The 24801-nt window shown below is 45.3% G+C and overlaps 2 protein-coding genes and 1 long non-coding RNA gene across 7 annotated transcripts in view; 2 read left to right on the top strand and 1 right to left on the bottom strand.

The window, feature by feature from the left end:
• CRYBG3 (crystallin beta-gamma domain containing 3) overlaps positions 1–2661 on the top strand; it is an 86573-nt gene extending 83912 nt beyond the window's left edge. Inside the window, exon 22 of the mRNA XM_051781129.1 lies at positions 409–2661. Within this exon, the coding sequence (XP_051637089.1) occupies positions 409–497 (89 nt within the window). The 3' untranslated portion in view covers positions 498–2661. The remainder of the gene's footprint in view (positions 1–408) is intronic.
• A 118-nt stretch (positions 2662–2779) lies between these two features.
• Positions 2780–16394, bottom strand: RIOX2 (ribosomal oxygenase 2). 5 transcript variants are annotated; one of them, XM_051781131.1, is made up of 10 exons: positions 16291–16394; positions 13843–14279; positions 12533–12652; positions 11411–11539; positions 9407–9510; positions 6984–7086; positions 6222–6387; positions 5636–5724; positions 4267–4374; positions 2780–3036 (listed from the first exon to the last, which is right to left on the bottom strand). In XM_051781131.1, exons 2-10 carry the CDS (start codon positions 14272–14274, stop codon positions 2875–2877), a joined length of 1413 nt encoding a protein of 470 aa, XP_051637091.1. In that variant the 5' UTR covers positions 14275–14279; positions 16291–16394; the 3' UTR covers positions 2780–2874. The 5 variants fall into 5 exon arrangements, 3 of the variants coding, with proteins under 3 accessions (XP_051637091.1, XP_051637092.1, XP_051637093.1); XM_051781132.1 differs by having other exon boundaries at positions 2780–3033; XR_007903435.1 differs by having other exon boundaries at positions 2908–3036; positions 5574–5724.
• Positions 16395–20172: 3778 nt separating this feature from the next.
• LOC127467685 (uncharacterized) lies at positions 20173–24182 on the top strand. The gene is made up of 3 exons (XR_007903257.1): positions 20173–20298; positions 23575–23919; positions 24111–24182. It is a non-coding gene; the product is annotated as an uncharacterized LOC127467685 (long non-coding RNA).
• Positions 24183–24801: the final 619 nt, after the last annotated feature.

Here is a 24801-nt window from a genome sequence, read left to right as displayed (position 1 = left end):
CCCATTTTTTTTTTTTTGTATTTAAGGTTTCCTGTTAGGTTTATGTCCAGTTGCTTGTCAGTGGGACAACAGGGCAGGGAGGAACCTTTCTCTTTTGATTCCAGAGGTTTATTTTGATCAAATCAACTACTGTACTTCAGAGAGTTAAGAGTGCTGGTGGCAAGGAATGCAAGTTAAAGACAAAATGGTCAAGAAGCAACCACAGAACAGCTGTGGCTCAAAAAGTGAAAAGGAGTTTAAAAAAGAAGGCTGGTTAAAATTGTCGTTGCTCAATTACAGACACCTCATGGAATTTCTGTTTTTCAGCTAATTTTCCTACTTAATCATACTTCCTAAATATTATCCATAGATTTTTATGAGCATTTCTTTTAAAAAAAATTTCCTTCATGACTTTCTTTTGTTTTTAAGGAGGAAATTATTACGACAAGAACCACATCATTATGAATCAGCCAGTAGAAGACAGACCTTCACAGAAATGGGATATAGAAATATTGTAAAACCCACCCCACAGATGGACCTTCTGTGGGTTATTAACATCTTAGAGGGGGAAAACAAGACCCCAGCTACTGAAGTCACACACCACTGACACCATAAGCAGCAACTCCTCTCTACTTTCCTTCATACCAAGCACCAACTCTTTGAAGAACTGAATTTTGCACAAATCTGGAGGAGGGGATGTTGATCCAATGTCTCTCTGCAGGGAAGTTGATTTTTCGGAGGCTGCTCCTATGAAAGTCACTTATTATTCTTCATCTGCAGTATGAAAGGTATAAAAGTATAAAAGACTAGACATAGGTTTTGCAGTATAGGAACTGCAAGAGATAACATGGGAAAGGCTCTTCAGAGATGTTGTCTTTACCTTCCTCACACTGATGGAAGCTCCTCGAGGAATGAATGCACTGGTGAGCTTGAAAGAAGGGGAGTTGGACTTTCACGTCCCAAGCGAAACTCTTTAAACTCCAGGCAGTCCTGAAGCTCAAATCTTGCTCAGATGCAATTTATTTTGTTCATAAAGACAAGTTTGAATTGGAATTCCAGCTCAGCATGTGAAATGGGGTGATAGAGAAAGCCTGACTCTCACCCCCTCAGTGTTACTGGTCGGCCTTTGCCTTCCCTCATTTCCACTGTACCAAATTCCCAGATCCAGGAACTGTTTTTGCTGCCCCGTGGCCTGTTTACTACCCAATTGTGAGTTATCCCAGAAGATCACCTTTAACAGGAGCCATATGTGCATGTATCAAACCAGGGATAAATGGCCCTGGGTCAGGCTGCACTTCTGCAAGGGCTAAAGCTGCTTTTAGCACAGCAACGATTTTAAATGTATTTTGGTTCAGTGTACATAGCTTAATTTAATGCAATGTCATTTGGTCTTGAAACCATGTCTTCCTGCAGAAAACAACTCACCCTGGCATGTATTTTCAAAGGTGCTGGCAGCCTGCATTCCAGTGTTGTTTAATGAGAAATCCCTCAGATCACTGGTTTCGGCATCACTTACCTACTTAATTGAAAATACCTTTTTTTTTTTCATATTTGTATATTCAGGGTATGTATGTCTAGGACTATTTAAGGAGTTCAGGTTAGCTAAAGGCAAGATATTTTAGATTCCAAAAGCTGTAACTATTTCAGTTGTGCACTCAAACAGGATCACCCCCAAACGAATAAAGACATAACCCCAAGTCTGCCATAGAAATAAAATATATGGATGTCTATTTTTGTATGAAATGGAGTTCTATATAGTACTATTTAAAAAAAAGAACTATCTACTTGCACTTACTATTTTGCATTCTAGAATTATCATAAATCTGCTGTTTGAGTAACAGATCCTCAAATATATGTATATATTTTTCCAACTAAAGCACTTGTTTAGCTTTTTTCCTTGTAAGTCAGTACATCAAGTGTTCTGCACGTGACTTGCTTTCCATATGAAATTTTAAAAGCCTGTGTAAAAAGTTGTAGTTTTTTAAATGAAGAATGACTAAATCATATTTGGTGTCTCAGTGTTACATAACAAAGCAAAGCAGGCTTTTGTACTTAGGAGACCTTGAATGTAAAATGCTAAAGCATGTATATTTTAACTGTATAAATTTTTAGGAGGAACATTTTGCTTGTTGGTTTCTTTTTTTAAACAAACTAAACAATAGTTTTTAGCAGGTGTCAAGCACATTCCTGTAAAATATTTCTTTTCAAATGGACAAAAAAAGGGGTAAGTATATTGAGTACCTGGCTCTGCTGTCACGTGAGTTTAATACTTTATTGATTTCTAATAGTCAGGTAACTGCACTACTCATCAAAACCCACTTGAGTGAGCATTGAAGATACAGGCTCCAGTCAGAGGTTTTTGGGTTACTTTGACATTAAAACTGGTGCTGGGGGAGCACCAGTGTTGGCAGCATCTGAGAGGAGAGGGGTTTTCTTGGGCAAAATCTTCCCCCTTTGGGAACACCACACACAGCTTCTACTGAGAAGCTTCTGTCCTGTCAGGGTAGTCAAACTGAACAAATGTGTTTTCTTGCTGCTGAACTTTACAAATGAGAAAAAACAAGTTACTGTTCTATGCCCAAGGTCCTGGATCCTGCCCCATGTATAACTTTAGCAGCTCTCCAGAGGGAAGGGAATACCACAGCATTGGTGTTACTAGGAGTGACTTTGTGCATCCCAGACGTGGAGCTGTGGCTCACTAGACAGTGAGCAGATTACCTGTTTTCCCCATGCCCAGTTTCCTAAAACTGAGGAAAGAAAAGCAAGTATTTGTTTAGACAGCACCACAAACCAGAGGCTGGATGGATAAAAAAGTAATTTAATAATATCAAGCTCTCAGGAGATGCTTAATAGACAGAAACACTCCTTTAGAGGAGCAGCTAATTCACAGAAGCATCAAAGAACTTCAATCAGACATTCACTCCACAGGGACAAGGCAAGGTTTTCCTTCTCTTCATCCGAGGTGAGGTTAAGCTCTTTAACATGAACAGTGCTGCTCCTCCAAATCTGCTTCAGAGCTTCCAAGTATGACAAAGGAAAGCGCAGCCCATGGGTCTGCTGGGGAAGAAGAAACAGAAAAAAAAACCTTCAGCTGAGAGCAGTGTCCTTATTGCACAGCAGTGTGTGAGGCTGTGGGTAGGGAGCAGCAGGAATGTGCTCCCTTCCCACAAGGCACTGGTGTCACTGAGAGCATTCTCCAGAAGACTCGATTTTATCCAGGCCTGTTTTATCTTCGTAGGGAAAATGCTGAACTCTATTCCGTGTTCTAGCATGCTTTTTGAGGTGGGGATGTTTACAGCATGTGGCTTTCTCCTGTGGTTTACACATGGAAGAATTAAATAGCCTTAAACTTACACTCTTGCCTAGCCCTATCCATTATTTTTGGAAGCTCACAGAAGTTTATTTCTAGCTGCCACATGAAGTCTTTGGATATAGTTTGACACAAGCACAGAGGAGCTCCATTCCCAGGCCTGGAGTCTTCAAGGGCAAGAAGGAATATTCTGGGATCTGCACATGTTGTTCAGGTGCCAGTGTACAACCTCAGCTCTGGAGGACCAGTGAGATTTACTTCCAAAGGAAAATAAGTGCCAGGCAAAAAGCCTTGCTGTAATTACTGAGACAAGGACAGACTGTGCCCTGTTTTGCCATTCGAGTGTTTCGGATCACAGAGCTAAGACACAGCATCTCACTGCCAAAAAAGCAGAAATAAAGGTTCCAAAGCTCAAAGCCATGCTTAGGAAGGATTTATGACCCAGCAAAAGCACACTGTACCCGCAAGCAGGAACAGAGACAACCTGAAAAGTACATTTCAGAACAAGGTAGGTCTTTACTCGCAGTGCTGACCCACCCTACCCTAAAATGAACACCCCTGCAGTGTGTTCCATTGGATACAGAATCTAACATGGGTTTAGCATGGCAGTGATCCCTAGGGAATATCTGCTGGCCTATCCAGTAGCCTCAGTAGAGGATGTGCTAAGGACACACCAGTAAGAGCTGGTTTTAGTTGCTCCAGTAGCTTTGCTCACTGGGCCATAAGGCATGCACCAGAAATCCTGTTAACATCTCGAGTGTTTAATTAAGCATGAGATCACATTACTCAGTTCCACTGTTAAACTGCCTCTGTGGTGCAGCCTCAGCTCATCTGGGCACTGCAGGGCTGGGCAGAAAGGCTCTGGGTGCTGAGGATCACAGCAGAACCCAGGCCCTGCTGCCATTCTGGGCAAGCTCATCTCATGCAGCAAAACCCACCATGGAAAGATAAGTTTTGGTGTGTCTGCAGGAACAAACCTGGGCCGTGCCATCCTCACTGGCAGTGTCATCTGTCCCCATCATGTGAGTGTCTCTCCTGTTCCTTAAGGAATGATACACGTAAACCATCTCCCTGCGAATTTCATCCTAAAAGACAGCAGGGAGGAAACAGTTACATGTGATCCACAGCCTCAGACTCATCTCACTGCACTTGCCAATGCTCCTTAATTCTGCAGTCACTCTTACAACAAAGCATGCAAGTCACCCTCCCAAATGAATTTTCCAACAGCCACCTCCCACAGCAATAAGGGACTCTCCAAAACACCTCTGAAAATTTATTTACAATCATCTTCTGCCTTAAAACTGCCCCTGCTAGAGTCCCAGGAGTGATGCTGTACAGAAAACAAGCCATTTAAGGGAAAGTATTAATGAACAGGTGTGCATCAACACATTTCCAGTCTGATACTGATCTGTCTCTTAAAAAATCACATGCCCATCATCAGTCCTTGGTCAGAGCTGTGCAAAGCAACTCAGAGCTCTCTGGGCAGGTTGCACATGGAATTTGTGGACACAAGTCTTCCATGTGTCCTGTCATCCTGGGTTGATCTGTGTGACATCAGAAGGCAAGGTGGCCCAAAAATTGAGGGGAAAAAGTCTCCAAAACCTACACAGTCTCAATATGGACACGAGCAAGATGGAGGAAAAAATCAGAAAGTTATGGTGTGTTTTTCTTGGGAAACATTCAATTCATCCAAACAAACCCCAAACTGTACAAGATAATCTTTGCTGTGTGTCCAACCCCCCTTTTTTTTTTTAAAGTGAGATAAAAAGCACTTCTACAATTTCATACTAAAAAACCTTCATGGATAAGAAGTAGTATAAACACAGCATAATGCAAGATGCATGTATCAATGTTGTGGAACAACTTAGTAGTGCCCCTGGCACCTGCTTGGATACAGAGATAACCCAGAAGTGAAGACTAAATGCAGCCACAGCAGCAGCTGCAACCAGCAGAATTCCCTCTCTTGAGAAAACCTATTTTTATAAATTATTCCTGTTCTTAAATACAAAGAAAAGAAAAAACCCATATTATCAAGACCTGTAGAGGCCATTTAGCTGCTGTAATGATCTACCCCATCAAACCTGAGACAAAAGCCATGCACCTCCCATACAGAATCATAGGCTGAATTTAGTTTTGAAGCCCCCCCTCCAGAAGGTTGGAATGTGCCATATCACTCAACAAACAACCCCACAGTATCCTAACAAACCCTAATGGGATGCAGGATCCAGCTCAGTAAAACTGCATGACCCTTTTAGACCTTTTGCACAGGAGAGCAACAACTCACATGGCCTCACATGCACTCCCCAGCCCACCCCAAATGTACAGAGGTGGCTTCACTGTACCCACAGCATTCTCTTGATCTGGTTCCACGGAGATGAGAGTGTGATCTCTGAACTGCAGTCTGATTTTGCTGTCTATTTTTGGCAATTTCCCACCTAAGAAAAATAAATCCTCCCTTAGAAAGGAAGAAAACCAGACAAATGGTTAAACTGAGCCCCCCTGTGCTCTCCCCACTCTCTCAAGGCTGGACTGTTTGTTAAGCTATATTTCAACACCCACATGTCCTCAGACTTGTTGTGGAGGGGGCAAGGAGAAGGAGATTTTTTAATTCTCTCACCTTTCCTGTCTGCAAATAACTATAATAAATAGCAAGCTAGAGCCCAGGGAAAACTGCTACCAGTTAAATGCTCTCGGGATACAGTTTATCACAGCTGCCAGTTCCAGTCTAGGATAATCTTTATTCCACTCCAAGGGAGTGTCATCTCTCCCACTAGACACGGGGAGCAAACACACACGTGGGGCCTCACGGCATGTGAAGCTGATGCTGGACTGTGATCTTTGCCTACCATAAAATACTAGAAGTCCCAAGAGGAGCAGAGTTAGCAACAGCTCTACCATCACATCAGCCAGTTTTAGTAACTTCAAAACCCACCTGGAGTCAAGGAATCGGAGTCACACCCCAAGCAAGGCGGCAGCCGGTGCATAATGAAGTCCTTCTTCATGTCAGATGACCTCAGTTCCCTGGTGTGGTCCAGGTGGTCTGCAAGCCTCCTCAAAAGGCTGCTCAGCTTTTTGGTGGAGTCAGCTGTATTCACCTGCTAAATATCCACACATGAATTCCAGCTGCACAGACCAGGCCTAAGCCAGTACAGAAATGCTGTAAAACTCTGGACACTCCTCTTTTATCTTTGCAAGGTTAACACTTAGTCCCAGAACAACCACCTTTGTTTGTTTTACACATTCCCCATGAAAGCTCACTTTCCCTTGTTCTGGGGCTACTGCAATGCTAAAGGACAAGCAAATGCAGTTGAAGAGACACTTGTTCCCCTGGAGCTGATCAGCACAACAGGATCACCATAAAGGGGTCACACAACAATTTACATATTCCCTAACTTTTAAAGACTGAAAAGCTTGGCCTCAGAGGACTTATGCCTGTCTGACAGATCCCAAGCAAATAGCATTACTTTTAGAAGGAAACAAGCCATACAAGAACACTGTGATAGGAAAGAAAAGTAGTGTAATGAATTAGGCAATGCTTGAGATGGACCCAATCTCAGAAGAGTCATCCTGAAGACTTCAAAAGAAGTGGCTGGGCTGCTAGACAAGGCAGTGCATTGCACTGAGCCTTCAGAGCAGATCAAGTGCTGAAGTTCCACCAGGGTGCACCATTATTCCCTCAGTCCCACCTACCTACCATCAGCAGTTGCCTTGGGATGCTCGTCCGCAGCGCCACGTCGTCTTTTGCTGTGTCAAACACCAGGCCAGGAATTGCATCCAGTAAGAAATCTCCCCAAGAGCTGATGGGCAGGAAGAAACAAACAAACAAAAAAGTTCCTGAAATAGCTGCACTAAAATAAAACAGACATCACAACCGGTGTCATGGGCTGGAAACCCCGAGAATTCCAAATCTGCTTGGTGCCTTTGGCCCTTCCGTTACTGCTCTGTAGCCTCTGGCAAAGGCTTATGCACATGTGTGTCCTCACCACCCTCAGGTCAGTGGCACTTCTACAGAGGGAAGGAACTGGCTTGAGAAGGGTCCCGTTTCTTCTGCTTCCAGGTGCTTGCCATTTATCAGTGACTGCAGCCTAAGTGATTGATGAATTCCTCCTGGGGCCTTTATCATCCAGCCACAGGCACATACAGCCCCACTGCACACAGTGAAGTGTGTGGGGTTGGTTTTGTCACTTCATGTGCTTTTGAGACATTTATACTGAAGGAGGAAACGTACCCAGGGTTATCAAATCCAACAGGGCATCAGTTTTCAGCTTGAGTAGAAACTTAATTACAACCCCAAAAACAAGATGCCTGCAGGGATTTTAATGACACCTGACAGGCAGTTTGTACGTGTCTTGTTTGCATTAAATCCCCATTCTTAGCCTACATACTTAACCAAAAACATTGGCTTTGATCCCTGTGCTTCTGTTCCCCACTTGTAACAATAAACCAGAGGAGGAGAGGGAGGATCCTACTCCTGCCTGCACCTTCTGTGCCCAGCTTGAGTCAACCTGGAAAGGAAGAGGCTCACGCCAAAGTTCTGCCCTGTCCATGGGTGACCTTCTTCCCTCCCACATCCTGAGGGTGATTTAATGGACAAACATCCAGGGCTGCCAGCAGAACTCCCACCCACCCAGGGCAGGCAGCAGGGCAGGGCCTGTCCTCCAACATACACTTCACCCTCTGCTCTTGTTCTCCCTCAGCACTCCCTACTGTCAGCTCTGATCTCTAGTCACTACTTTAGTTTAGGAAAAAGAAAAAGTGCCGCTTTTTGTAGTCTCAATATTTTTTTATCATCTCCACTCAAGTGTTCCACTGTCTGCTACACAGTGGGAGGGAAGAACTCTGGTCAGTGAAAGGAATTAGACATCTACTCCTCACTACTTCTCTTCCTTTGCCCCCATAGTCTCCATCTGCCAGCAACTGTCTTCAGCTACTCACTGCTTTTCCAAACTGCCCTGCTTATCCCACATGTGCACACTTCTCTCCTGCTGGGATCTGGCCCAGACAAACCTGAAAATACCTGAAAGTGCCACCTCCACCAGCACTTCCTCCACAGCTGCTTTCAAGGATTTCTCTTCAATTTGCCAAGGAAATGTTTCCAGATCATACTTCCATCTACAAGCCAAGTCAGAACACCAGCCTGCACCAGGACTCCTGCTTGTTTTCCCTGCACTTGCTGACAGGAGGTGCAGAGGCAGGATGTCAGCACTTCATTACCAACAGCCTTAATGGGGGATGACTCCACTTTTTAACCTTGGAAGAAGAACAGCTTTTCCTTTTCCTCTCCTGTTTTTTGGGTTTGTTTTTTTTTTACCTTCTGAATAAAAGAACAGGTGTGCAAATTGAAATAATCTGAACCCAACTTTTTTAAGAGCACCTTTGAGCAGCTTCCTCTTAACCCTCTCTCCATGTTGGAGGAGTGGCCAGATGAAGAGTTACCAGCCCATCCTGGGCTTCCAGAATGGCACAGCTGGTGGTTAGAGATTCATCTCACAGTTATCTAGAATATGCCCAAACTTGTTCTGCCCTTCCTAATTCCTAACTCAGGCCAATGGCTCCAAACCCAGCATCTGGGAGGCTGATTAGGTTGGCAAGAACATTTCCCTGTGTGATAACAGTGTGGGCACAAGGACTGGGAGTGTGTCATGAGAAATCTGACTTGCATACATGGGGTAGGAGATAAAAAAAAAAACAGATAAGCAGAAAATGTTTGCAAGGAAGAATTGGCAGCAAACCTGTCAGAAGATTAGTGCAGGTGACTATCAAACACAGGAGAAAACACGATGAAAGGAGTAACTCATGACTCTTTATCTGAGCTATGAAATGAACAGTAACTTCAGCCACTGATAAAGAGATTTTTTTAAATATAGGAGTGAGTTTGCAGTTGTAGCATCTTCCACATTAAAGCCTACAGCTGGTAAATAATAAAATAAGCAATTAAAAAGCAATCAAGCTTGCTGCATGAAAACCTCTCAAACAGGCTGCTTCAAACAACAACAGTCTTCTTGCTCCCCTCCTTCCCCCAAGCCCCAAAACTTCACCACATCTCAGGTCTGTACTACTCACACACATCACTTGGCAGAGGAAAGCCACACAAAACAAAAGATAAAGAATAATTACTTGTTTTGGTAGGTGCTGATGGTCACGTGTGTTGAATGGGAGGTCCCAAGAGGAGTGTCAGCTTGGTGGATGGTGCCTCTTGGGAAGTACAGTAAGTCACCTGCCTGCAAGAAAATTGATATATTTAGAGCACCAGGTCAAACCTTATTGCAGGCAGAGAAAATACTCTCTGAGCAGACAGTCTGACAATATATATCCTTTAGAACCACAAAATGGAGCAGTCCTGCAATGTACACTTTAATAACATAAGCAACACTAAGCCAGAAGTTCAGAACCTTAAACTTTCCAACCTGCTGTCAATATTTACTGAAAACGTGAAACAAGCTTTTTAACATTACAGAACACACAGACTCCCACTGAGCTGCATGAAGAGGACAAAGAAGCAGCTGAGATGGACCTGCTGGCAACACAGTGGGCTGGCAGAGGAGCAGTGAAATGGGGATTTGGTCAGATCACATCAAAAGAAAAGGCTAGTATTCCACAAGAAAAGCCAAATATTCTATAGAAATGGTAATCTGTTACAATACTGTTGTCTGAGATTTTCAGTTAAAGCACTTAAAAAACAGGTACAACTTTCCTCCTCCTCCTTATCTTTCTTCTCACCTATGTAAATTAAAACTCCACACTGAAAAAAAACTAGATAAGGAAAGTCAAGACAAGAAAGGTGTAAAGCACATAAAATTGCCTCCAAGAAGGAAATAAAAGTTTACTTATGGCTTGTCCTGTAAACACCTATAGAGTTGGACAGCACAGTCAAAGAAAACTGCCTTCCTTACCAGAGTGGGGACTACACCAACCAAGAGTATTCTGCATTCTCTTCATTTGAAAGATGGAGAAAGGAAATATTCTAGAAAGATGTTTAGGGAGGAAATAGAGTCAAACAACAGCATCCCTCTCAGAGGCAGCCACAAAGAGACAACCAAACTTTGACACCGGCCACCCAGAAGAAATGGGTCACAGGAAGTGAACAACAGCAAACAGAAGAAAAATAAATTAAAAACTTGGATAACTTTTAAGCCCATCATTATTCCATAAAAATGAATTCACTGAAGTCTGGTCCAAAATATTCCAGAAATGAAAAAGGGAACTGTAATTTACTAGACTTTGCATCACCCAGTACACGATGATGATCGAATATTCCCCTCTGTCAAACGACACAGCTCACGATGTCAGCATCCCATCCAACGTGTCACACTATTCCTAAAACACCTACACCATCCAACATGTCACACTATTCCTAAAACACCTACACCCAAATGCAGCTCTGGACACTGAGAAGAGTAGAGAGAGGCTCCATAACAGGCCAAAAGGCAGAGAAACTCCTGAGGATTCCAACATGGAGCAGCACCACCAGCTGGACAAGTAACACTTCAAAAGCAGGTAAAACAGAACAGGACAAGCACCAGATTCCCTGCTGACACTCAGTAATCTTCATGAAATGTTCCTTTTATTCCAAAAATCAACCACCAACCAAACACTTGAATTTCAGGTTTGGAAAAAGTAAGAGCAATTAATACAGCAAGTTTATATGGGGTTTGGTTCATGCTTTTCTTTATCAGCCAAGGATAAATATTTAAATCTCATTCACCAGAACAGTGACAATGTTCAGTGCAGCAGTAAGTCTCAGTGCACAGAAGGATTAGCCTGAGTGATTACAGGCAGCATGTAAAAGCATAATAATGTTTCATAACCATACACAAACCCAGTGTTTTTTCTGCACACAACTCCACAAACATGACCTAGGAGTCAGGGTGCCCAACCTGGAGAGTACTAGTCAATTTACAGAAATAACTGGGGGTTTTGGCCCATTATTTAAATACTAGAAGCAAAGGATACCTTTAAAAAGGATAGGTTAGACACCTATCACCCAAATTTCTCGTGCTCGCAGTGTGCAAACCCTCCTCTCAGTTTCACAGCCACAATCACTGTCTTCAAGAAATGGACCACTTTTAACTTTTCTGGCAATCACAGCCCAGACCACATAAGGCAATGAAATTCTCATACCTTTAATATGAACTCATGTGTGGGATTCCCAATCCTATCTTCTGATTCCACATTATATTCCCGAGCTAAAGGCACAGTTGGTTTATAGAGCCGCCAGTGTTTCTTGCCTTCCAGCTGAAGGATAAACACCTGCAAAAGACCATAAATCCAAATCCATAAGGAAGTAATTCCTTTCACATTAATTTTTAGATAGCTACAATTCAGAGAAATTTAAATTTGAACTAACTTTTTTTGTCTCTATTTAGAGACAATAGACAGAGGAGTTGTGAAGTGGGATCTGTTTTATCCTAAGGCAGGCATTTGGAAATCCCTGTTTCTCTCCAGTCACTTAAGTAAGTGCTAGAGAACTAACCCAAAAGGAACATCTGCCACACAAATATCCAAAATTTCAGGTGAAAGAGGCTTATCCCCAACAGAGCATCAGAAACCTCTATAGGGTGCCCAATGGGGGTAGATGGCATGAGTTAGAAATGCTGGATGTGAGGTTGCTGAATAACAAGCATAAGGAAAATGAAACTCCAGGTGTATTTAATGGAAATCAAAATATTAAAAAGCAAAATATACATATAAGGATTGGATTTTTGATTTGGTTTAAGTGGGATAGTACAATTTTTTTTTTATAGCGCAGTGTATATTTGTATGTTTCTTTTAGAAGCTGATTTAAAATGCATATGGACCACAGGAATTCATCATATCAGTAACTTCTTAAAAACAGCAGGACCAACAAGCACAACCAGTCTGCTGTTACAGTCCAGCTGAAGAAAGTGCAAATATTTAGTAAAGGAAAAAGGACTTGTAAATTCTTGGGGCCTGAATGAAGTGAAAATGAAAAACAGGTGCTAGAAAGCTTCTGCAGCTGTGAAAACAAACTTCTCTTTTTATCTAATGGAAATACCAGGTCTGGAAAACCCAGTTTACATGATATTATGATTAGATATTACTATTAGTAAATTTTCAGCAAAAATATGTAAGAAAAACGACTACAAGTAAACACAAATAAAAAAAATACATTTTCCTATAATGTTTAGTGGGAGGGAGGGTTAGAAGCACACACACAACAGCAAACACTGCCATCAGCAAAAGCCCATGCACAATTTCACAGGCAAGGTTGTGCTGTCCTACCTCAACATCATCATAGTGAGGAGGAAGGCCCTGGGATCCCTGGGGAGTGATGTAAACATTGGACCCCACCAGAGACCCAAAGTAGCACTCCAGCTTCTCCTGAATCTTCCACAGCTCCTCCTGTAAAAAAAAAAGATGCTGTTACTTGCTGAAGAGCTCAGCCAAGCCCAGCCCACATCCTCCCCATGGCTTGGGAAGAATGATCACATCAGGGACACAGAGGCTGGGAAGGAAGGTGCTCTGTACCAGTGTTTCTCCTGAAGGAGAGCACTGGAGATGCAAAGGGGATCTGCCATGAGAGTAATTGCTAAGCCAAAAAGTCTGGTGCCCCAACCTGTGTTTGTTCTCTTCCCTGTGCCATCTTTAGGCTGCACAACCAGACAGACAAGGCTGAACAGAGGAAAATAATCCCACAAAGAGCAAAACACCATAGGACAATAAGCACATGCAGGACCTGCATTCTCTCACCAGAGAGAACATACAAAGGTTAGAGACTTTTCACCAGTTACTCCAATCATTTAGGAATATTCAAAACCAAACTTGACTCATCCACACCCCACATGTGACAGACAAGGCACCGAAGGGAAACAGCAGAACGTGCCAAGTACCAGATCCACACAAGTGCAGCTTGGCCATTAAAGCTGACATCAGCCAGGAACACTATACCTGGGACTCATCTTGTATTTGGGATCTTATTTGGGTCCACCCTACAATTAAATTGTGTTGACACCTTCAAGACTACCTGAATCAAAGCACCTCCAAAAATCCAAGTCCTTTACACAACTGTGCAGCACCACTGTCTCGTTCTTAAACTCAAGGACTGAGAACACTCAGCTAAAATGGGTTGGTACCTTCCATGGTGCAATTCACTGGCAAGAACACTGGAAATATTTCAAGTGGTTTCACACCTTACCCTCCATTAAAGGGAAGTGGCTCAAAAGCCACAAAGTTTGCACAAGGAAACAGCAGGGCAGAAGGGATAATTTAAGCACAGATGCCTACTCATCAATTTTGTGCATTTCGGTTTTTTTCCAAACTTTTATGTGACAGAGCAAAATTTTAAAAAGAATATATTATTATACATATTATAGCATGAATCAGATTTTGTTCTTACTGCAGAGCAGTGAAACATGATGGACAGTGCAAAAGTATAAACTGTGTTTTAATACAGTTCATGTAAAGATTTCAGCAGGTCATCAATGTCAACCACTTCCCCTGGGGACAGAGATGAAGCCATGTCTAGTGCAACTCAAGCAAAACACACCACATTATTAAGCCAGCATCACTTATATCCAGTGAAACAATCCCACCTTAAATCTCTGAGGCTGATGAAACTGTATTGTTGCCTTTTTCTGGTCAAAATCCTTCTTCAGCTGCATGTAATTCACTTTGCCTTCTTTATTTAAAACCTTCTTCTTTCCATTCACACACCTGCAGATATTCACATCTCGCCCATAGTACAGGCCCTGGCTGCACAGCTCCTTCAAGTCTGACAGCTGGAACAGGGACAGGTAGTAAGCAGCCACCAGGGGATCATTTCTCTGGATGAGCAGTGGCTTTTGCTCCCAGTACTCCTTGAAAAACACCTCTTCTTTCATGGGGGAGATCAAGCTCCCGAAGAGGCTGTCTGGGTTCTCAAAACTCAGGACTGAGGGAGAACAAGCTGCTTCCAGCTTTGCTCGTTTACACTGTGCCCGTGTTTCTTTTCCCATTTCAGCATGTTTCCCTCCTTTCTTGGGCATGGTTCCTGTTCAAGAGGAGAGAGGACCAAAACAGTCAACCAGCAACACAACCTCAAGAGTTCACGGGCCCAGAGCAACAACTCTTACCCTACCCAGTGGGATATCAGAGTATCCCGGGAACAGCTCTGGTTTCAGAGCCTCACTATTTGCTCCAAAGCATTAACAGTTTACAGAAGACAGGGAACATTGTTAGGCCTTCCTGTTGATGCTCTGTAATTACTACATTTACAAGTTTAAAACCTGTAAAATTTACCAGTTTAAGAACTAAAAGGCCAAGATTCTGCTTTCAGTCCTGTCGAGCTGTTAAACTTTGTTTGTGTAGAACAAAAAGAATTCTTTCATACAAGTACAGACATTTCATTTTAAAGCTGAAAGTCATTTACTTTGTTTTTCCCAGGCAGATAGTATGATTGTGTACCATTATGCAAAAATAAGGAAGTTGATCTACAAATGGTTTGGCTGCCAAGTTCTCAGGAAAGTTAAGGGGAAAATCAAGTAACGGTACGTAACTGTGCAAGTCTGGAAAGCCAACATCTGAGAAGTTTGAACGTGCTGATGCCATAATTTCTAAGTAAAAATGACAGCTCTACTCCCTACACCCATTTGATAGGAAATGCTATCAATTTGTTGAGATGCTTTTATTTACACAGATCCCGTATTTTGAAACTTAGTGCTGCATGTAAATACCAGGACTGGAGTTTAAGTTCTTCTGTGCAGCAAGACACCCTTGCTGGCCCACTAACTCCTGGGCAGTGTTTCATCAGCAGTTCCTGCACAGCCTGTCCCTCAACAGTAACCGAGGGTCACCTCAGCCCTGCAGGAGGGAATTCACATCACCTCCTTCCTGAGAGAATGAACATTCCCAACTGCAGCATGAGGCAAGGGAATGCGTAAAAAATTAAAGACTGAAAATCAGTCCCTGGCTGACAGCAAGATCTGAAGATGCTGCTGAAGGCACCAAGATCTAAAGCTGACATCCCCAAATGCCAGCAACACAAATGCAACCAAGCCTGGATTAACAGTTTTGAATTCCAGACCTAAATCCATTGTACCAACCTCTCAGCTCATTCACATTGATTTAAAGAAGTTACATTCAGATATTTATTATTCATAGAATGCAGCTTCATTTACAACACGTGCTGTTCTGTAGCGCTCTGCTAGTTATTACAGCTTTTCCAAGCCCCCTGCCATGGGCAGGGATACCTTCCACAAGATCTAGTTGCTCAAACCCCCATCCAACAGGATCCAACTAGGCCTTGAGCACTGCCAGGGATGGGGCATCCACAGCTTCTCAAGGCAACCTGAGCCAGTGCCTCACCACCCTCCAGCAGAAAAAAATTCTCCCTTACATTTAGTCTAAACCTAAATCATTAAGCTTAAAACCATTGCCCCTTGTCCTGTGCCTACAGGCCCCCATAAAAAGTCCCTCTCCATCTTTCTTGCAGCACTTAAGTACTGACAGGCTGCAAGGAGGTCTCCACAGAGACTTCACCAGACTGAGCCATCCCAACTCTCCCAGCCTGTCTCCGCAGCTGCTCCATCCCTCTCATCATCTTCCTGGCCTTCCCTGGACTTGATCCAACAGGTTTGCGTCCTTCTCACGCTGGGAGCTCCAGAGCTGGATGCAGCGCTCCAGGTGGAGAATCACCAGAGCGCGGCAGAGGGGCAGAACCCCCTCCCTCACCCACGGCCCGCTGAACTGGATGTAGGATACGCCTGGATTTCTGGCTGGGAGCTCAGCGCCAGCTCAGCCCCAACTTTCCATCCACCAGCACCCCCAATTCCTTCCGGGCCGGGCTGGAGGACAAACCCCAGCGCAGAACCCCACACGGGAGCAGCTGCTCCCCGCCAGGGCTGTTCGCTCCCACACCACGGCAGCTCCCTGGGAAGCGGCGGGAATACCGCCGGGCGCGGCGGGAATACCGCCGGGCACAGGGCTCCGGGTGTCCCCGCTCCCCCCTCCCGGCTTCCGCCGCCTCCGTCCAGCCCCTTCCCGTCCCGCGGCCCCGCACTCACCCGGGGAGGAGGGAGGATCGCGTGGGATCGGGGCGGGCCGGGATGGATCGGGTCGGGCGAGGGGAGGTGAGACCAGGCAGGATGTGCCGGGTGGAAGCGGGAGGCGGTCCTGCCGCGCTGGGAGTCACGGGAGGAGCCGCTTCCGGGCGGCCAGTAGGAAATCCGGCGGCATTCCAGTGTCATTCCAGTGTGTATTCCAGTAGGAACGCAGCAGCACTAAGGTTAATCAATCTGCTTCATACAACGGTGCCTGGGATTCAGCTGCGTTATTTATTTATTTTTTTCCTGGACCAAAAATCCTCTTCCTAGAGTCTCCCTGAGTCTCCCTCAAAGAAAACTTTGGAATCCTCACCGAGCACGTGAAAACTTCCAGAAATATTTTTAGATGCCTGTTAATGGTTCGGTTTACGTTGGCTAATGATGTCAGAAACAAAAGAAAATGTTAGGTAGGCTTTGCTGGAACTTTGTTCTTGTGTACTGGCTTGAAGGATACGAAGCAGAACTAGCAGAAATAAAAAAGGTGGATTTTGGAAACCTCAGCAGCCTTACAGTGCACGGCTGATGTTGGTACAAAGTTACACTGCCATAAGTTAATTACTAGAAGGACCTTTCAATGACAGGTAAGAGAGGAGACTGTGTCCTGTCAACAACTTAAGGAGGGAGAATAACAGAGCCTTGCACATCTCCAACACCAGTTCAAATCCTTCCCTTTACGGAAAGTGGTTTTCAGTCTTGTTCCTCCTCACAGTGTGGTTGTTACACAGTCATAACTTCTGCTTCCCTGGCACTAGCTGGATCATTTGGAACAAATGTCGTGATTCCAGTGGGTTCTGCATTCATGGATGCATCCAGCAAATTCCTGTGTGCTGAGCAGAGAAAGTGGCAAAGTCTAATATATAGAAAAGGGGGATGGAGGAGAGAAAAAGGCAAATGCTGCTCATACTGTTCAGTCCTTGTTCCTTTACCACCTGGACCGCTCTGTCGCCAGCTGACCAAAATGTCATGGTCACTTGAACATGAAATAAGGATTAATCAGCATGTGGCTGGGTTACCAGCAGAGAGATTTTGCCAGGGGTGAACCTACAGCTGTCCTAATTGTAGAAATGTGTACAAATTAGATAAAAAAATTTAAGTTTCTCTAGAAAGCATTTTTTTTCATCGGCCTGTGAGCTTCAAAGAAAAAGAAGACAATCTCCACTTTCTAATTCTGAGTTCATCACTACATCCCTCAACATCCAGGACATTTTGCAAAATTTATCAAACTTCAAATATTTTAATGTAAATGCTCACCAGTAGTTGGGATATTCAAAGTGAAAAATAGGTCACTGTCATGAAATTCTCTTTATTTCTTTCATGAGAATTAGCAAGCTTTGAAGAAGGAAGTAGTTCTCCAGACTTAAAAGGTTGCATCACCTAAATTAACACTCACGGGATGTTTTCTCACTACAGATGGGCGTACCAGCAGATGCTAAAAATAGAGAGGCCACATCCTGCACCTCAGCTGGTCACAGACACCATTAAAAGATGTTATTTCTGTTCCAAAAATCCACAAAGTACCTCAGCATAACCGCCTGAACACCATCAGGGTGAATACTCAAACAAATACACATTTACTTAATGGCTGTGGTGTTTTTAATTTGCTGTGGGACTTAAACCCCACACATCTGACCGGCTGCAAAACCAGTAGGAATGGGGAAATACTTTTGAGTACCTTTTTAAAGACTTCCGGGCTGGTCTGGAGAGACAAATTGGCTAAAAGTATTTAATACCATCCCAGTCAAGAAGGTAACACAGCTTCAGAGGAGGGTCATGGGCGCTGTAACCAGCCCTCTAGCACCCCCTAGACGAGAAATAATGCGTTTAAATACCGTTTGTTATTTTTACCTACTAATACAAGCAAGAGATTTTTGAAGTGTAATTGATCCCGGTATCATCCCTGTCACTGCCTTAAGAAAATAAAAATTATAACCTTTGGTGTAAAAATATCCAGTCAAGTTTCATCAGCACTTACAAGGGCCTGTAGTGACAGCACAAGGGGGAATGGCTTCAAACTGAGAGAGGGCAGGTTTAGATCGAATAATATGAAAAAAATTCTTCCCTGTGAGGGTCGTGAGGCACTGAAACAAGTTACCCCAAGAATTTATGGATGCCCTATCCCTGGAAGTGTTCAAGGCCATGTTGGATGGAGCTCTGAGCAAACTGAGATAGTGGAAGGTGGAAGGACTGCCAACTTCAGCACAGGGCTCCTGCAAGCACACGACTCTACCTCCACCCTGCAAAGAAAGCCCTTAGCCTCCGTCTCTCATGTGCAGTTGTTGGGGCAACCTGGGCACTCGGTGGGCAGCAAGAGCTTTCTGTGGTGGCACCTTTTGTCTGGCAGGAATCTTCATTTGGATTCAGTTTTGGGGAGGTGGGACCAGCCATTGCAGCACAGGGCTGAAAAAAGAGAGCAACAGCCCTTTTTCCCAGGAAAGCAAGCCTGTAACCTTTGGGTTTCAGGTGCAGTTGGTGGGTTTTACAGACTGGTCAGGGGCTGCAATGTGGTTCTTTAGATGATTACTTCGAAGGCGAGATTAAGGCACAAAACTCCAAATGTTAGGTCTCAAACAGACAATTTGCTTTCTTTGTAGCAATAAGTAATGGTAAAATCGAGGCGGGAGGGGAGAAGAAGAGGGAGAGATAAGGAAAAGGAAAGTACAAAAAGATTACCACCACCAGTGAGAGAACTGGGTGTAGTCAGCCTCAGGCAGTCATGGAAGGACTGCTGGAGAGAAGCAGGGGGGAAAAAGACTGGATCCAAGACAGACAGGAGACGGGGCAGGTGGGACACGAGCAGGACAGAGGCAAGCAGGATGGAGCGGGGAGTGGGGACCAGCAGGGGACCCTGGCCAACACCGACTGGACTCACCACCACGCTGGGCACTGCCTTAAATACTCCCCGGTGGGCGCTCACTGGCCAGCTTGGCACCAGGCACACCTTTACACGATGTTGAATGGCTAAGCTGCTGGTATACAGGCAGGCTGGCTCTGCCAAGGCGGGAAAATGTACCAACTCTCTGTTGGAGACTCTCCAGGGGTTCCCCAAGACTCCAGCAAGCAGTCCAAAATGTCCCCGTAGGCTGACGAAGACAGCCCTGCAAAGAGCTAAAGCCGGTGTCCGCAATTCTGTTCGGTCACTGGGCTCCGGGGGGGGTTCCTGGTAGCCTGCAAAACTTTCACTTGGAAAGTACATCACCTGATGGAAATACTTTCCTTAGCGTGAAGTGGTTAATTGCCGCTTGGGACACTTTAAACGACTTGAAAGAAACCTTACACAAGGAGCTTAATTGCTACAGTAACACCTATAGCGCCTCCACGGGACAGATAATTACCAGTTCTTTATTGCAGAGGTCAGTATCAAAACAAAGTAGAGAGTAAGAAATAAAAAATCTATTACAACCAACAACTGGTCCTAGCTGCCAAAGCTTCCAGGCTTTCTTTCCTAGGGGAAAGGGCTGCTGTTCCCTTCTTTCCGCCCTGCGCTGCAATGGCCGGTCCCACCTCCCCAAAACTGAACACAAATGAAGATTCCTCCCAGACAAAAAGGTGCCACCACAGAAAGGTCTTGCTGCCCAAGAAGTGCCCAGACTGCCCCAGCAACTGCACCTGAAGCCAAAGTATCCAGACTTTGTTTCCTGGTGGAAAGGGCTGCTGTTCCCTTTTCTCAGCCCTGCGCTGCAATGGCCAATCTAACTCCCAAAACTGAAGACAAATGAAGATTCCAACCAGAAAAAAGGTGCCACCACGGAAAGCTCTTGCTACCCAAGAAGTGCCCAGGCTGCCCCAACAACTGCACCTCAAAGCCAAGGATCCAGACTTTCTTTCCTGGTGGAAAGAGCTGCTGTTCCCTTTTTTCAGCCCTGCACTGAAAAGGCCGGTCCCACCTCCCCAAAATTCAATCGAAATGAAGATTCCTGCCAGACAAAAGGTGCCACCACAGAAAGGTCTTGCTGCCCAAGAAGTGCCCAGGTTTCCTTACCAGCTGCACCTAAAGCCGAAGGTTCCAGGATTTTTTTCCTCCTGGGGGAAAGGGCTGCTAATTCCCTTTTTTCAGCCCTGCGCTGCAATGGTCGGTCCCACCTTTTGAAAAATTGAATCGAAATGAAGATTCATGCCAGACAAAAGGTGCCACCACAGTAAGTCCTTGCTGCCCAAGAAGTACCCAGGCTACCGCAACAACTGCACCTCAAAGCCAAAGCTTCCAGACTTTTTTTCCTGGTGGAAAGAGCTGCTGTTCTCTTTTTTCAGCCCTGCGGTGCAATGGCTGGTCCTACCTCCTGGAAAATAAAATCCAAATGAAGATTCATGCCAGACAAAAGGTGCACCCACAAAAAACTCTTTGCTCCCCAGGAAGTGCCCAGGCTGCTCCAGAAACTGCACCTGAAGACAAAGCATCCAGACATTTTTTCCTCATGGAAAGAGCTGCTGTTCCCTTTTTTCAGCCCTGCGCTGCAATGCCCGGTCCACCTCCTGGAAAACTGAATGTAAATGAAGATTCCTGCCAGACAAATGGGCCACCACAGAAAGTTCTTGCTGCCCAAGAAGTACCCAGGCTGCCCCAACAACTGCACCTCAAAGCCAAAGCTTCCAGACTTTTTTTCCTGGTGGAAAGAGCTGCTGTTCCCTTTTTTCAGCCCTGCTCTGCAATGACCGGTCCCACCTCCTGGAAAATTTACTCCAAATAAGGATTCATGCCAGACAAAAGGTGCCACCACAGAAAACACTTCCTGCCCAACAAGTACCCAGGCTGCACCAACTACACCTGATGCCAAAGCTTCCAGACTTCTTTTCCTGGTGGAAAGAGCTGCTGTTCCCTTTTTTCAGCCCTGCTCTGGAATGACCTGCCCCACCTCCTGAAAAATTGAATGTAAATGAAGATTCGTGCCAGAAAAAAGGTGCCACCACAGAAAGTTCTTGCTGCCCAAGAATGCCCAGGCTGCCCCAACAACTGCACCTGAAGCCAAAGGATCCAGACTTTTTTTCCTGGTGGAGAGAGCTGCTGTTCCCTTTTATCAGCCCTGCGCTGCAATGCCTGTCCCACCTCCTGAAAAATTTACTCCAAATGAAGACTCGTGCCAGACAAAAGGTGCCACCACAGAAAGTTCTTGCTGTCCAAGAAGTGCCCCGGCTGCCCCAACAACTGCACCTCAAAGCCAAAGGATCCAGACTATTTTTCCTGGTGGAAAGAGCTGCTCTTCCCTTTTTTCAGCCCTGCTCTGCAATGGCCTTTCCCACCTCCTGGAAAATTGAATGTAAATGAAGATTCCTGCCAGACAAAATGTACCACCACAGAAAACTCTTCCTGCCCAACAAGTACCCAGGCTGCACCAACTACACCTGATGCCAAAGCTTCCAGACTTCTTTTCCTGGTGGAAAGAGCTGTTGTTCCCTTTGTTCAGCCCTGCTCTGCAATGCCTGTCCCAAATCGTGAAAAATTTCCTCCAAATGAAGAGTCCTGCCAGACAAAAGGTGCCACCAGAAAGTTCTTGCTGCCCAAGAAGTGCCCAGGCTGCCCCACCAACAGCACCTGAAGCCAAGGGATCCAGACTTTCTTTGCTGGGGGAAAGGGCTGCTAATTCCCTTTTTTTAGCCCTGTCCTGCATAGGCCAAAGTAACTCCTGAAATAGACTCTAGCTAAAGATTCCTGCCAGACAAAAGGTGCCACCATGGAAAGCTCTTGCCCAAAAAGTGCCCAGGCTGCCCCAACAACTGCCCCTGAAGCCAAAGGATCCAGACCTTTTTTCCTGGTGGAAATAGCTGCTCTTCCCTTTTTTCAGCCCTGCGCTGCAATGGCCTTTCCCACCTTCTGAGAAAATGAATCCAAATGAAGATTCCTGCAAGACAAAAGGTGCCACCACAGAATTATCTTTGCTGCCGAAGGAGTGCCCAGGCTGCCCCAACAACTGCACCTCAAAGCCAAAGCTTCCAGACATTTTTTCCTGGTGGAAAGAGCTGCTGTTCCTTTTGTTCAGCCCCGCGCTCCAATGGCCTGTCCCACCTCCTGGAAAATTGAATGTAAATGAAGATTCCTGCCAGACAAAAGGTATCACCAGAGAAAACTCTTCCTGCCCAAGAAGTACCCAGGCTGCACCAACTACACCTGATGCCAAAGCTTCCAGACTTCTTTTCCTGGTGGAAAGAGCTGCTGTTCCCTTTGTTCAGCCCTGCTCTGCAATGCCTGTCTCAACTCCTGAAAAATTTCCTCCAAATGAAGAGTCCTGCCAGACAAAAGGTGCCACCACAGAAAGTTCTTGCTGCCCAAGAAGAGCCCAGGATGCAGCAACCACTGGACCTCAAAGCCAAAGCATCCAGACTTTTTTTCCTGGTGGAAAGAGCTGCTATTCCCTTTTTTCAGCCCCCCCCCCCCCAGTAATGGCTGTTTCCAACTCCCCAAAATTGAAGACAAATGAAAATTCCTGTCACACAAAAGGTGGCACCACAGAAAGCTTTTACTGTCCAGGCAGTTCCCATGCTGCCCCAACAACTGCACCTCAAAGCCAAAGCTTCCAGACATTTTTTCCTGGTGGAAAGAGCTGCTGTTCCCTTTTTTCAGCCCTGCTCTGCAATGGCCGGTCCCACCTCCTGAAAAATTGAATCCAACTGAAGATTCCTGCCATAGAAAAGGTGCCACCACAGAAAGCTCTAGCTGCCCAAGAAGTGCCCAGGCTGCCCCACCAACTGCACTTCAAAGCCAAAGCTTCCAGACATTTTTTCCTGGTGGAAAGAGCTGCTCTTCCCTTTTTTCAGCCCTGCACTGCAATGGCCTGTCCCACCTCCTGAAAAATTGAATCCAAATGAAGATTCGTGCCAGACAAAAGCTGCCACCACAGAAAACTCTTCCTGCCCAAGAAGTACCCAGGCTGCTCCAGAAACTGCACCAGAAACCAAAGCATCTAGACTTTTTTTCCTGGTGGAGAGAGCTGCTGTTCTCTTTTTTCAGCCCTGCGCTGCAATGGCCTGTCCCACCTCCTGAAAAATTGAATCCAACTGAAGATTCCTGCCATAGAAAAGGTGCCACCACAGAAAGTTCTTGATCCTAAGGAAATGCTTGGGCTGCCCAACAACAGCACCTCAAATCCAAAGCTTCCAGACTCTTTTTCCTGGTGGAAAGAGCTGCTGTTCCCTTTTTTCAGCCCTGCTCTGCAATGCCTGTCCCACATCCTGGAAAATTTCCTACAGATGAAGAGTTCTGCCAGGCAAAAGGTGCCACCACAGAATTATCTTTGCTACCCAAGAAGTGCCCAGGCTGCCCCAACTACTGCACCTCAAAGCCAAAGCTTCCAGACTTTTTTTCCTCATGGAAAGAGCTGCTGTTCCCTTTTTTCAGCCCTGCGCTGCAATGGCCGGTCCCACCTTTTAAAAAATTGAATCCAAATGAAGTTTCCTGCCAGACAAAAGGTGCCACCACAGAAAGGTCTTGCTGCCCAAGAAGCGCCCAGGCTGCCCCACCAACAGCACCTGAAGCCAAAAGATCCAGACTTTCTTTGCTGGGGGAAAGGGCTGATAATTCCCTTTTTTTTAGCCCTCTCCTGCAAAGGCCAAAGTAACTCCTGAAATAGACTCTAGCTGAAGATTCCTGCCAGACAAAAGGTGCCACCATAGAAAGGTCTTGCTACCCAAGAAGTGCCCAAGCTGCCCCACCAACTGCACCTGAAGCCAAAGGATCCAGATGTTTTCCTGGTGGAGAGAGGTGCTGTTCCCTTTTTTCAGCCCTGTGTCGCAATGACCTGACCCACCTCCTGAAAAATTTACTCCAGCTGAAGATTCCTGCCAGACAAAAGGTGCCACCACAGAAAGCTCTTGCTGCCCAAGAAGTACCCAGGCTACTCCAGAAACTGCACCAGAAACCAAAGCATCTAGATTTTTTTTCCTGGTGGAAAGAGCTGCTGTTCCCTTTTTTCAGCCCTGTGCTGCAATGGCCGGTCCCACCTTTTAAAAAATTTATTCCAACTGAAGATTCCTGCAATAGAAAAGGTGCCACCACAGAAAGTTCTTGCTGCCCAAGAATTACCCAGGCTGCTCCACCAACTGCACCAGAAACTAAAGGATCCAGACTTTTTTTCCTCATGGAAAGAGCTGCTGTTCCCTTTTTTCAGCCCTGCGCTGCAATGGCCTGTCCCAAATCCTGAAAAATTGAATCCAACTGAAGATTCCTGCAAGACAAAAGGTGCCACCACAGAAAGTTCTTGATCCTAAGGAAGTACTCGGGTTGCCACACCAACAACACCTCAAATCCAAAGCTTCCAGACTCTTTTTCCTGGTGGAAAGAGCTGCTGTTCCCTTTTTTCAGCCCTGTCCTGCAATGGCCGGTCCCACCTCCTGAAAAATTTCATGAAAATGAAGACTCCTGCAAGACAAAAGGTGCCACTACAGAAAGTTCTTGCTGCCAAAGAAGTGCCCAGGCTGCCCCACCAACTGCACCTCCAAGCCAAAGCTTCCAGACTTTTTTTCCTGGTGGAGAGAGCTGCTGTT

This window comes from Manacus candei, unplaced genomic scaffold, assembly GCF_025592945.1.
Source record: "Manacus candei isolate 608988 ecotype Guabito, Panama unplaced genomic scaffold, ASM2559294v1 h1tg000014l, whole genome shotgun sequence".
NCBI classification, from domain to species: Eukaryota; Metazoa; Chordata; class Aves; order Passeriformes; family Pipridae; genus Manacus; species Manacus candei.
This window is presented reverse-complemented; position numbering and strand designations above follow the sequence as displayed.